Source organism: Myotis nattereri (genome assembly GCF_964212035.1).
Source record: "Myotis nattereri genome assembly, chromosome: 1".
NCBI lineage: Eukaryota > Metazoa > Chordata > Mammalia > Chiroptera > Vespertilionidae > Myotis > Myotis nattereri.
Window position 1 is genome coordinate 64,387,875 of NC_138075.1, and position 14,831 is coordinate 64,402,705.

Below are 14,831 nucleotides of genomic sequence, written 5' to 3' on the forward strand. Positions count from 1 at the left end.
GCAGGCACATCCCCAGTGGGGGGTGTGCAGGAGGTGGCTGATTGATGTTTCTCTCTCATCAATGTTTCTAGCCCTCTAGCCCTCACCCTTCCTCTCTGTAAAAAATCAATAAAATATATTAAAAAAAGAGAATAAGTTATAAGACAGATTAGAATTAAAAAGTGGCAAAATCAGTAGTTGGGTTTTTGAAAAACATTAAAACAACTGATAAACTATAATTTAAAAAGAGAAAAATTATAAAAGTATCAGGACTGAGAATTTTAGAAAAAAAATTAAAAGCAGGAAAATTCTCATAATTATTTATTAATATAATTTATGACCAAGTAATCATTTTGATTATATGACTACAGTTATACAAAATTCCAAAAATGATACAGCTTTATGAAACTAAGGTTGACTTTAAGGAATCAATTCTTAAAAAGCCCTCTTTGTAAAAACCAGCCTATATCTGGCGTACAGGGTTCCTAGCCTTACAGGTGAGTAAGGAAGGTCTCTTCCTGCAGGCTCAGGAACCTCAGCCTATTTTGAGAACCTTGAGAAATGAGGAATTCATCTAAGTGTATAGGTATTGCAGGCAAAGTTGGATGTTGAGTCCTTGGCTTGGCTTCCTAGTCTCCAAAGCCTTTTAAAAATTCAATCTGAGATTCCTTATGAAAAGTTTCAGCAAAGCAAACTCAAAAGACCTATGTGGTCAATCACTATTCTTGCTGCACTATATAAATAATCAGATCAAGTTTCATGAGACTAGGCTTACTTTGCAAACAAATTAATTTTACTTTCATTATCTTTTGATAGAAATGGGATGATTACAGAGAGAAAAATATTGCTTCTGTAGAGAATTATAGCATACCTTTGTGGGTATTACATACTAGTCCTAATTATTGTTTTGAGATTTTGTTACCTGTGAACTGGACTGGATCCTGAATCCTTCTAGGTCCCTCCCATATCTGGCTACAACTCTCCAAATTAAAGTTTTCAATTTTCTTCCACCCTTTTGTCTTTGAATCACTAAAATTAAAACTTCTTGCCCCCGCCAGTGTGGCTCAGTGGTTGAGCAACAACCTAAGAGGTCACGGTGACTCTCAGTCAGGGTACAAGCCTGGGTTTCAGGCTTGATGCCCAGTAGGAGGTATGCAGGAGGGAGCTGATCAATGATTCTCTCTCATCACTCTATGAGATGTTTCTCTCTCTCCCTCTCCCTTTCTCTCTGAAATAAATAACAATATATTAAAAAAACTTTTTTAAATTAAAACTTCCCTTTACCTAAAGCCCTGCAAGCTGAAGCTGGACAAATTGATATAAACTTCAGATAAATCACAATAGCTCATGAGTGGACAATCATTGTGCCTGTTGTTGTGTGGGCCAGTTAGAAAGTTCACCAGATCACCTGATGTCATCACCAGAAACATTAAAAGTGTAAACCAGCAAAATCTGTCATATTGCCAGTACATGTCTTCATTCCATTGGAAGGTACTTCGAGTCCAACATCTAGAAAATCTTCTCAACTGCATTCCTTCTGGACTAAAAAGCTGAGTTTAAACAGGGTGGAGCAAAAGTAAGCTTACAGTTGTGAGTATGTGAAAGACAAAGTTTATGATTGTACTATTATGTATGAACTAGAGGCCTGGTGCACAAAATTCACACGCGTGTGTGCGTGCGTGCCTGCGTGTGTGTGTCCCTCAGCCCTGCCTGCGCCCTCTCGTAATCCGGGACCCCTCGGGTAGGGTCCCTAGGCCTGGCCAGAGATCAGGGCCTATCGGGGCTTTTCTTCCCCTGGCTCCGGCAGCTGGCCCCACCCCTGTCGCTGCCACTGCTTGCCATCTGTGCAGCACTGACCACACCCCCGTCCTGCCACCAGTCACCTCTCTCTGTGGGCGACAGGTGTGGGGTGCAATCGCTTGGCTAGGTGGGCCTCCCTCTGCGGGGCAATCGCTGGCCAGCCCTGCACACCTGCCACAGTGTCACTGGCTGGTGGCCTGGGCCTCACTCTGAGGGGTTATTGTGGGGTGGTGGCAGGGCCCCACAAGCAATCGCATGGCACCTGCCTTGGTTGGCCAGGTGCCAGTGCGTATCATAGTGTGGTCATCCAGAAGGTCGTCTGGACGGTTTGTTCTGCTGTTCGGTCGTTTTGCATATTACGTTTTTATTATTATAGATTATTGTATTATTTTCCATACAAACAACTATAAGCCTACTTTTCCCAACCCTATAGTTGTTCCAATGATTAAACTTTGATTTTCTTTTGTTTCCATAGAAATGCCCAGCACTGAGAGACAGGTTAAATGAGTTCTGAGACAATCTACCAACTCAGTTTCTAGACTATGAAACTTCTTGGGGAAGTTTCAGATAGGGGAATGATGGAATTCAGGACAAAATACCCTCAAATACAGCATCTTAAACACAGTAGTCACCTTTTATCCAAAGTTTTGCTTTCCATGTTTCAGTTACTTTTAGTCGACCTTGCTCCAAAATTATTAAATGGAAAATTCCCAAAATAAATATTTGTAAGTTTTAAATTGTACACTATTCTGGGTAGGCAGATGAAATGTCTTACTGTCCTTCTCTGTCCCACCTGGGTCACAAATCATTCTTTTGTCCAGTGTATCCACAGTGTCTATGCTACCCACCCATTAGTCATTTAGTAGTAAGCTCAGTTATCTGATCACCTGTCACACCAGCACAGTGCCTATATTCAAGAAACTCTTCTTTTACTTAAAAATGGCCCAAAGCATAAGAGAAGTGATACTGGCAATTCTGATATGCCAAAGAGAAGCCAAAAAAGGGTTTCCTTTAAGTGAAAAGGTAAGTACAATACAATAAGATATTTTGAGAAAGACCATATTCAAATAACTTTTATTACAGTATATTGTTATAATTATTATTGTTGTTAATCTCTTACTGTGCCTAATGTATAAATTGAACTTTCACATAGGCATGTATACATAGAAAAAAACCATAGTAATATATGGTTTGGTACTATGCCTGGTTTCAGGTGTCCCCTGGGATCTTGGAACATATGCCCCATTGTAAAGGAGAGACTACTGAAGCTGAAGGAATTTGAGAAATGGCATGTGCAGAAAGAACTTTCTGACCTTCTCCTAAAGCAGGTCATAAAATCCTCATGTGAAAGGTGCCTTTCCTATACCTGTTGGAAAGGAACATCCTTATATCCAAGACAGAGGAACACCAAGAAGAATCTAAAAAAACCCCCACAAATCTTGCACCCCTATGTTCATTGTAGCATTATTTACAATAGCTAAGACATGGAAACAATCTAAGTATCTATTGATGAATGAATAAGTAAAGAAATAAACGTGGCCTGGCTGGTGTGGCTCAGTGGTTGAGTGTCAAACCATGAACCAGGAGGTCGGGGTTCAATTCCCAGTCAGGGCACATGTCCCAGTTGTGGGCTCGAGCCCTGTTGGGGGCATGCAGAAGGCAGCTGATCAATGATTCTCTCTAATCATTGATGTTTCTCTATCTCTCTCTTCCTTCCTCTCTCTGAAATAAAAACATATATATATATATATATTTTTTTTTAAAAATATATTTTATTGATTTTCTACAGAGAGGAAGGGAGAGAGATAGTTAGAAACATCGATGAAAGAGAAACATCGATCAGTTGCCTCCTGCACATCTCCCACTGGGGAGGTGCCCGCAACCCAGGCACATGCCCCCAACCGGAATCGAACCTGGGACCCTTCAGTCCGCAAGCTGACGCTCTATCCACTGAGCCAAACCGGCTTCGGCCATATATTTTTTAAATAAAAGGAAAAATAGAAATAAACTGTGGCATGTATATATATATATATATATATATATATATATATATATATATTCTACTTAGCCATAAAAAACCAAATGAAATCTTGCTATTTGCAACAAGTATTATCCTGAGGGCATTAAGCTAACTGAAATAAGTCACACACAAAATAAATACCACATGATCTCTCTTATATGTGGAATCTAAGAACAACAACAAAACAAACCAAGCTCATGGATACAGAGAACACACTGTATTCAGAGGCAGGGGGTGGGGGTAGGGGTGGAAGAAAAGTGTCAAAAGGTAAAAAGAAAACAAAAATGTAGTTGATGTAAAACAGATAGAAAAATTGAATCACATTAAAAAGATTGACTTTAGCCCTAACCAGTCTGGCTCAGTGGATAGAGTGTCAGCCTGTGGACTCAAAGGTCCTAGGTTTGATTCCAGTCAAGGGCATATACCTTGGTTGCAGGCACATCCCCAGTAGGGAGTGTGCAGGAGGCAGCTGAATCTATGTTTCTCTCTCATCGATGTTTCTCTCTATTCCTCTCCCTTACTCTCTGTAAAAAATCAATAAAATATACTTAAAAAAATAAAATAAAAATAAAAATCATCATTCTCCCCTTAAAAAAAGATTGACTTCATGTATACACATACATGTTTACATATATGCTAATGTATATGACAAATGCATTATGTACAATATATATAAAATACTGATGCACACTTCTTATTTCTAAAATAATGAAAATAAAATACCATATTCTAAATCTTTAAGATGGAACCAAGTATTAGTATATTATTAGAAAACTACATTAAAAGAATTTAAAACCAAAAGCCCAAAAGAAAACAAAACAGTCAAGTGCCAGTGAGGATGTGGAAAAAAAGGAATCCTCGTGCAATGCTGGTGGGAATGTAGACTGGTGCAGCCACTGTGGAAAACAGTATGGAGTCTCCTCAATAAATAAAAAATGGAACTCCCATTTGACTCAGTAATCCCACTTCTGGGAATATATACCAAGAAATCAGAAACACCAATCAGAAAGGATATATGCACCCCTATGTTCACAGCAGCACAATTTACAATAGCTAAGATTTGGAAACAGCCTAAGTGCCCATCAGCAGATAAGTGGATTACAAAACTGTGGTACATCTACACAATGGAATACTACTCTGCTGTAAAAGAGAAGGAACGTTTACTATTTGCAACAGCATGAATGGACCTGGAGAGCATTATGCTAAGCAAATTAAGCCAACCGGAGAAAGATAAATATCACATGATCTCACTTATTTGCGGAATATAATGAACAATGTAAACTGATGAACAAAATAGATCCAGAGACATAGAAGCATCGAACACGCTGTCCAACCTCAGAAAGAAGACAGGGGAGGGGGGACAAGAGGTCAACCAAAGGACCTGTATGAATGCATACAAGCATAACCCATGAACACAGAGAGCAGGGGGGTAAGGGCATGTTCTGGGGGTGTGGTAACAGCCAGGGAGAGGTCAATGGGGGAAAAGGAGACATATGCAATACTTTAAACGATAAAGAATTTTTTAAAAAAAGTTATCCTTTAAAAAAAAATCAGTCATATTCTATGCATTAGCAATGAACAATCTACAAAGGAAATTAAGAAAATTTGATTTATAATAACATCAAAATGAATAAAGTGCTTAGGAATAAATTTAACTAAGAAGGCATAAGACTTACAAACTGAAAACTATCAGACATTGCTAAAAGAAATGAAAGATGCCCTACATAAGTGGAAAGCATCCCATTTTCCATGGACTGGAAAACTTAATATTGTTTAGATGAGAGTACACTCCAAAGTAATCTACAGATTCAATGCAATTCCTATTAAAATCCCAGCTGCCTTTTTAGTAAAAATAAACAAATGATCTTAAAATTCACTTGGAATTTTAAGAGATCCCAAGTAGTCAAAATATGTTATAAAGGAGGACAAAGTTGAAAAACTCACACTTCCTGATTTCAAAAATTACTACAAAGTTACAGTAATCTAAACAGTGTGGTTCTGTCATCTGGTCTGAATGGAACAGAATTGAGAGTACAGAATTAACCCAAACATCTGAGGTCAACTGATTTTTTACAAGAATGCCAAGACTGTTCAATGGAGAAAAGAAGACTTTCTTTAACAAATAGTGCTTGGAAAATACCCTGCAGAAGAAGAAAGTTGCACCCTTAACTCACACCATATAAAAAGTAATTTAAAATAGGTAAAAAATCTACACATAAAAGCTAAAACGAGAAAGCTCTTTGAAGAAAACAGCAGGAAATCTTCCAGACCTTTGATTTGGCATAGGTTTCTTAGATATGACACCAAAAGCATGAACAAAAGAAAAAATAGATAAACTGGACTTCAAAATTAAAATACTTTCTGTATCAAAGGACACTATCAGAGTGAAAAGACAACACACAGAATGGGCAAAAATATTTGCAAATCATATATCTGATGAGGGTCTTTTATCTAGAATGTATAAAGAACACTTAAAAGTGAACAAACAACCCAATTTAAAAATGGGTAAAGGACCTGAAGAGACATTTCTCCAAAGAGGATATACAAATGGCAAACAAGTATATGAAAAAGATGCTCAATGTCATTAGTCATTGGGAAAATGAAAATGAAAATTACAGTGAGATACCAGTTCACACCCACTAGGATGGCAATAGTTAAAAGAAAAAAAAAAAGGAAAACAATGAGTGTTGACAAGGATGTGGAGAAATGGAAATGCTCATGCATTGCTGGTGGGATTCTAAAATGGTGCAGCTGCAGTGGAAAATAGTTTGGCAGCTCTTATATAGGTAAACATAGAATTAGTACATGACCTAGCAATTTCACATTTAGGTCAGGTATATACTTGAAAGAACTGAAAACAGGTGTTCAACAAAAACTTGTAAAGGAATGTCCATACCAGCGGTAGCACTACTGACAATAGCCGAACAGTAGAAACAATTCAAATGTACATCAATGGGTGAACAATAAACAAAATGTATTCATACAATAATATTCATATTGAATACTATTCAGCTATAAAAAGAAACAACATGGCTGAAACTTGAAAACAGTATGCTAAGTGAAAGAAGCCATACACAAAGTCTACATATTGTATGATTCCCTATATATGAAATATCCAGAACAGGTGAATTAACAGAGTCAGAAAGCAGATTAGAAAGTTGCCACAAACTACTGGTAAGAGAAAATAGAAAGTGACTGTTTAATGGGTAGAGGTTTCTTTCAGGGTGATGAAAATGTTCTGGAACTAGACAGCTGTGATGATTGTACAACACTGTGAATGTACTGAGTGCCACTGAATCAAACATTTTGGTGGATTTTATAATAATTTAAAAATTATTTTTAATTAAAAAAACTTTTGCATGACAAAAGAGAATAAAGTCTCATACCAAGAAAGGCAACTAAAGTGGAAAACTATGATAAAGGCAAATTATAAAAAGTCAGTATCTGAAGATCTGAATTATTTATAAAGATTTGATACAAAGATATAGAATCAATTTACAAAGATACCGTGCTAAGTGGTCAAAAGTGAGGCACAGTTGCATACTCAGAAATAATTACAATAAAATTCCTCACAAAAACGAACAGGTTGCTAGAAAATAAATGCTTATCAAAACATCTTTAAGGAACATATTCTAAATACCTTATAAAAGCGTTAAAAAGCAAATGTGGTCAAGCCATAGTGAAATAAATGTAAATATCTCCACTGACACTGTGAAACTGTCCTAGAGAACACTCTGACAATATGTAACAGGAGCTAGAAAGCTGGTCAAGTACTTTGAACTATTAATTTCAGTTTGGGGACTACACTTTTAAAGGAACACCCAAAGTAGGAGAAGCATTAAGTACTTTGAAAAAAGATATTCATAGTTATTACAACCTGAGAGAATACAAAATAATATAATCAATAAAAGACTAGAGCTAAATGAAAACTACTATTATTGCCTAAACACAACAGGATATATGTATATGTGTGTGAGTACACAAATACATTTAAAATTACAACTATGTAACTATTTGATAGGTTAAAATTATGTATGAAATAATGTCAAAGTAAATCACAAAATAGTGCTCACCTTAATTTTAACTCTCAAAATAATATTTGTACTGAAATATATACAATGAAAATAATTTGGAGTGTTTTTTATAAAAATATATTTTTATTGATTTCAGAGAGGAAGAGAGAGGGAGAGAGAGAATAGAAACATCAATGATGAGAGAGAATAATTGATCAGCTCCCTCCTGCATGCCCCCTACTGGAGATTGAGCCCACAACCTGGGCATGTGCCCTGTCAGGAATATGAACCATACCACTTGGTTCATAGTTCAAGGCTCAACCACTGAGCCACAACAGTCGGGCAAGAGTTTAGATTCTTTTAAAAATAAGTTGTACAGAGTGATCATTTTCTGGCAATTACTTTCCAATCACATTCTTTGACTAAAGATTGGTAAAAGCAAACAAACTACATGTAAGGCAAATAAAACATTTTATGGAATGAACTATAAGTTTAGAAAGAAATCTTAAGTAATCAAATTAAGATATTTTATTTAGTTATGCCCTTACTCTAAACCTCTTTTTGTTGAGATAAAAGTTTTGAGGCAATATTCTAACAAAATTTTGAGGAAATATTTTTTCACTGTTTTAAAATACTAGCTACATTCTTTTTTTTAAATAAACCTTTATTGTTCAGATTATTACAATTGTTCCTCTTTTTTCCCCCATAGCTCCCCTCCACCCAGTTCCCACCCCACCCTCTGCCCTTACCCCACTGTTCTCATCCATAGGTGTACGATTTTTGTCCAGTCTCTTCCCACAGCCCCCCCCCTTTCCCTCCTGAGAATTGTCAGTCCACTCCCTTTCTATGCCCCTGATTCTATTATTCTATTTATTCACCAGTTTACTCTGTTCATCAGATTTTTTATTAACTTGATTTTTAGATTCACTTGTTGATAGATATGTATTTGTTGTTCATAATTTTTATCTTTACCCCTTTTCTTCTTCCTCTTCTGAAAGAATACCTTTCAGCATTTCATATAATACTAGCTACATTCTTATAAATAAAAATGTTTTTCACATATTACTTTAGTCAAGATACCCAAATATGCTTTTAAGTAACAAGGAAGAAAAGTCAACTGAATGCATGCAAACTATATGTTGATATAGATGCTGAAATATAAATAACTGTCATAAGACCAATAAAAATATCTTGAATAGATTACAAAAAATATAACACTGTGCAGTTCTCATTTTATAAGCAACCTGTGTACGAATAGCTGCCTAAACACTGCTCTGAACATAGAAGCCATCATAAAAAGCTAACAAAGACAAATTGGAGCTTTTAGACATTCTGTCTGTTCAGAAGTTGAAGGGAAAAAGCCTTGAAATCAGCAGAGGAAATAAAAAAAGTATAGTTTAAGGGAACTGTGTTATATGGTTTAAGAGACACTGTCCTGCCCCAAATTCTCTCTACTACCAGAACTTTTTGTGGTATTATCCTTTTATCAAAATCAGTAACTCTGAAACAATTAAGCAGTTATACTTTATTACATAGTACTATGAATATATTCAGTTTCTTTCACTTCTCTCCTAAAACCTAAATGAAGTAAATTGCAACTGGAGGGAATGAAAAAGAAAGCAGTAAGAAACATCCACTATGGCAGTCTCCCCAGGTCTATATTTCCCCCAGAATTAATTTTTCAAAACTATTTATATTCTGTTCCTTATAATCAAAGTTTTCACTCACTAGCCTAGTAAAATGTATCTTTTCTCACTTCTCAAAAAAAATTTTAGTAATAAGAACTAATAGAATTTAAAAAAATTGAACTCACCTGAAATTTATTATTGAACACTGGCGAACGAGCTTTTAAAACTCTTCTTTAAGATCTCTATCCATTTAAAACTTGCTTTACTTTTAAATTTTACCACCATTATACTTTCTGTTTATATGTATATGGCTTTACTATATCATTAGTCATTAGTTAGAGATTATAGTAATAAAGACCTTAATTGAGCCTTGTAAACAAAAACTGTATTCAAAGAACTCTTTCAGCATAATATTTATCAACTCATTCTTACTTTGCTTTAACTTATGGAAATCACCGGCTCTATCCTTGGGAGCCTGCTTCAGTGTATCACCTTGAATTCTGGGTTCACTCTCCAAGTTTGGGCCTGGAATTAAACGCTGAAGAAGATTGGGAGGGTTCTGTTTTGAAGTTCCAGGGTTTCCATTATGATTTACATGAGAATCTATGATAGAAAAACATCAACTTAAAGTCATTATTTTGCAGGAGAATTTCACAAGACCTGCTTTAGAAAAGCTAAGGCACATTGTTGTCTGACATTGGGTACTTAGGTAGCCTTTTTTTTTTTTTTTTAAGATTGATTATAATTCCTTCAACCAAATCTTACAACCGATGTGATTCTAGCTGTGTGCAGTTTGCTAATCAGTCTCCATGTGCACCTCCCATATTGATTATAAAACCTATTCACCAAAGGGATATGTAGTAGAAACTGAAAAATTAAAATGACAATGATACAGGTTGGATGACTCTTTTCCTCCCTCTAAACTATATATTGTTGTCAGAAATCTCCAAAATCCAGTAAGGCTTTTAAAAGTTCCAAACTCTAAGTCATTTTCATCTACAGCAGCTATTCTTGACTATTAATTGTTGACTTTTTCTTATTAGTATTCTCCTGGATATAACCTTTCTTTCCCCCACCCCCCTATTTTCCTCACCAAAGCCTTGATTTAGATCCTTATAATTAATTTTAATCATATCAATTCTCATTTTAGGAGACCATTTCTGTAAAATCAAATAGGTATTCAGAAAACAGAAATATTCATAAGTATAGAGAGTTTAAAAATAGGTGAATCTAGTAATTTATAGAAGGACTCTGTGAGATAAATTTAAACACATTTTGAAGAAGGTAAATACATACATATATAACAACAGAGATGAAAGGGAATATAGTCCAGAGTGGCAAAACAAATAATTCTTCTGCTTTTAGGAATCTTTTAGATAACGTGCATTTTTTAAATGATCACTTCCCTGAGCTTTTATCAGTCATTTGAAAATATATAACATTAACTAGAAGAAAATTACTTCACTATGCTTTTAAATGACATGTTTTATTCACTACATAACAATATATGACCAAGAAATTAGTTTTCATGTAAAAATTTAAGAATAAGACTTCATACCTGGAACCATATTAGGAGAGAGAGGTTGTCCAGTTGGATGATGGGAGATTGCTTGATGACTACCATATTGAGAAATAGAAATAGGGGGTTTCTTTAAAACTAAAAGAAAAAATAGATCCATATTATTCCCATTGATTTTATGATTTCTAAAAACCAACCACCATACATTTACATTGCACTAATCCTATGATGCTTATCCTAATTCTGTAATCCTTGTAGTTGGCATATAATTTGTGGCTACTAATTGATACATTGTACTACCCATCACAAATTTTGGTGATCAATACTAGTAAATCTGACCAGAATAAAAGACAGTAGGAACTCTATCTTATTTTCCACTATATTCCCAACATTTAGAAGAGTGCCTGTCATATAAGCGGAGCTCAACTAAAGAGTTGATGAATGAATAAGTAAAAAAATCCTTTCAGATATAGTGATACCTTTTTATATAGATAGAATCAATAAAGGTTGACATTTATAGATTAGGCCAGCGGTTCTCAACCTGTGGGTCGCGACCCCTTTGGCGGTCGAATGACCCTTTCACAGGGGTCGCCTAAGACCATCCTGCATATCAGATATTTACATTACTATTCATAACAGTAGCAACATTACAGTTATGAAGTAGCAACGAAAATAATTTTATGGTTGGGTCACAACATGAGGAACTGTATTTAAAGGGCCAGAAGGTTGAGAACCACTGGATTAGGCGAAGCAATAAAAATATGCTATTCTAAGTTGCTCACATTTAAATAAAAACTAAATATAAATAAGAAGTTGAGATTTATTTTTTGAAGAGGGAAATTTTAAGTTGTACCAAGGGCTTACTACAAAGATGTACATACTTATACTATGGTAGGGACTTTCTTTTCCCTTAAGAAATGAAGGCAACAGGGAAAGAGATATCTTTTCATTCACCACCACTAATTACACTATATTCTGGCGCAGCGTAACATGATATAAAGGAAGAGAGCAAAGAAACTACAGAGAAGAAAAAGAGATAAAGAAAAAAAATAGAAAAGTCCATCTATAAGATATGGTTAGTGGCACATTTTATTCTTCTAAGACTTTGGTGTGGCAGAGACAATGCTATGTGATCATATTTCATTATATTTTTCCTGGAAACAGAGGAAGATCAGCCTTCCTTATGGTGAGGGGCCACAGGACTGGGTTCTGACCATGAGAATGTAGGTGACTGTGGGTGACACTTCCAAGTATGGTGATTAAATCTGTACATATCACCTACAATCTGTCTTCCCTTTGTGCTACAACTTAGCAGGCTACATATGAAGACGGTGGCTTGAAATAATGAAAGGGGACAATGCTTGAAGGAGAACTGCAAAGACAGTCATCTAACCTGAAGCAAATGTAATATGAACAATAAATAAACCTTTTAAGGGCAATGTAAAAGAGATTAATCAATCTAAAACTCAGTAAGTCTAGGAATAGAGTAAGTGCTGCAGAAATTGAGAAGAATACATGGTCTTTGCTTTCAACATTTCCTTAATTAATGTCTAGCTAGTGGTTCTAAAACTTTAGCATAGATCAAAAACCACTTGGAGGGCTTGTTAAAACACACACTGCTGAGCTCTATTTCAAGAATTTGAATTTCTAAGAAGTTCCTAGGTAATGCTGATACTGCTGATCCAAGTACCACACCTTAAGAATCACTAGATAACTTCATTGCCTTACAAACAAATCATGCTCATTCTAACTCCATATTTTTAAACTCGCGTTATTGCTCTTGTCCTTACCTTTATTTTAGGGGAGTATACTATGACTGATAACCCAAAAGAAAACAGACATGAAAGAATTTGAGAAGATAACAAAAGGATACAAATAAAAAACCCAGTACTTCATTTGGACCTCAAACACTCAACAACTTCAGCCACATACAGTAAGTTCTAACCACAGAAGTAATCACCAAGATTGAAAGGAATAAAAACAGCCATGAATAACCACAGACATGCTATTACTTTCAATTTTCTACCATAAATTGGAGTCGGCAGGGAGGGATGCCTATGATAGCCAAGAAACATAGAAATGGCATGAAAAGCAGACATGCAAAAAAACCAATCATGAATGGGACTAGGAAAGCAGCAGTGACACAGACTTCAAATGGCAATAGATAAGAAACAGACACATTAATGAAGAAAGAGATATGCACTGAGCAGAAGTGGCCATAAAAAAAGTCACCCACCTAGCCAGTTTTCCCAGCAGTTAGAAAGGTACTTGCTCTTGACCCGAATCGACTGTGACCCTTCGGCCTGCGTACTGGAGGGTCGCAGATTCAATTTGGGTCAAGGGCAAGTACCTTGGCTGCAGGCTTGATTCCTGGCCCCAGCCTACATGTGTGCAGGAGGCAACCAATCGATTGTCTCTCTCACATCAATGTTCCTCTCTCTGTCTCTCCTCCTCCCTTCCACTCTCTCTAAAAGTCAATGGAAACAATATCCTCTGGTGAGGATTAACAAAAATAAAAGAAAGAAAACAGTGAATAAACTATTTAAAGTTTGAGGTAATTAACTGAAAGGACAAGGCAAGTTCTAAAAACCTATATAAGTATATTGCTATGCCATATTAAAGCACACCAACATCACAGCAATCTGGGAGCATTTAGTATGAAAGAAACAAGCCATATATACTTTTAGTAAACATAAATGGCTCTAATATAGCATAAATGTCATGAACAATAACTCTTGAGTCAAAAAAGAAAGGTTCAAATATGGTTGATTCTTATTAAGGCAAAAAAAAGTACTTTATGGGTGGTTAATTAACTGAAAGTATAAATCATACAGATATCTGTGAATTTTCTCAAGTGTTACTCAAAAAGAGAATAGGGTCACATGAAAAATAATATGGTCACTTTAGTTAAATACTCTACTAACTTTTACTTACCAATGGGAAGTTCTTCAACTTTTGCAAGGTCATTCTCCTCTATTCCAGGCATTCCTGCATCACCACCTGGTTTGATTTGTTCTGCCCAAGTATCAAAAGATATAATTCTATATTTTTCTTTACATAAATTAAAACTGTTTTGAAGGAAGGTAATAGTTTCTAAAGCAATAAGCTACACTAACCAAATCCTATACAATGAAGAGCTAATATGCAAATGGTCATCATGCTGTAAAGGCTCAGACACTCAACACTGGGGAGAGAGGAATGGGGACCAGCCAGGCTACGGCCCAGGAGAGGGACAAGCCGCCTGCCCCGCGGTCCTGGGTGCCAGTGGCTGTACCTGTGCCTGTGGCCCGAGAGAGAGGGATAAGCCACCCACTCCACAGTCCTGGGCACCTATGGTTGCGGCCAGCCCAGGCAAAGCCGGCCGGTGTCCTGGGTGCCTGCGGCTGGCCAGAGGGAGGGGAAGCCCGGGTCCCAGTTGCCTGTGACCACCTGGAGGAGGGAATCCTGGGTTCTGGGTGCAGGGCGAGGCAGAGGCGGTTAGGGGCAATCAGGCAGCCAGGGAGAGGGGTTAGGGGCGATCAGGCAGGCAGGCAGGCGAGTGGTTAGGAGCCAGCAGTCCTGGATTGCGAGAGGCAGTCGGACATCCCCCAAGGAGTCCCAGATTGGAGAGGGTGCAAGCCAGGCTGAGGGGACCCCCACCTCCTGTGCACGAATTTCATGCACTGGGCCTCTAGTATCTTTATATCTTGCTTTGGACATAGTTGTAATTCTATTTTTTTAAAAAAAATATATTTTATTGATTTTTTACAGAGAGGAAGGGAGAGGGATAGAGAGTTAGAAACATCGATCAGCTGCCTCCTGCACACCTCCTACTGGGGATGTGCCCGCAACCAAGGTACATGCCCTTGACTGGAATCGAACCTGGGACCTTT

The 14,831-nt window shown here is 36.7% G+C and overlaps 1 protein-coding gene across 2 annotated transcripts in view; it reads right to left on the bottom strand.

Annotated features, from left to right (window-relative positions):
• The window catches only part of GOLM2 (golgi membrane protein 2), a 119,059-nt gene that overhangs the window by 39,420 nt on the left and 64,808 nt on the right, over positions 1 to 14,831 (bottom strand). For both annotated transcript variants that reach the window (XM_081112426.1, XM_081112425.1), the window contains exons 6-8: positions 13,894 to 13,974; positions 10,999 to 11,097; positions 9,873 to 10,043 (exon numbers count right to left, since the gene is read on the bottom strand). In XM_081112426.1, coding sequence (XP_080968552.1) covers positions 9,873 to 10,043; positions 10,999 to 11,097; positions 13,894 to 13,974 — 351 coding nt within the window. The remainder of the gene's footprint in view (positions 1 to 9,872; positions 10,044 to 10,998; positions 11,098 to 13,893; positions 13,975 to 14,831) is intronic.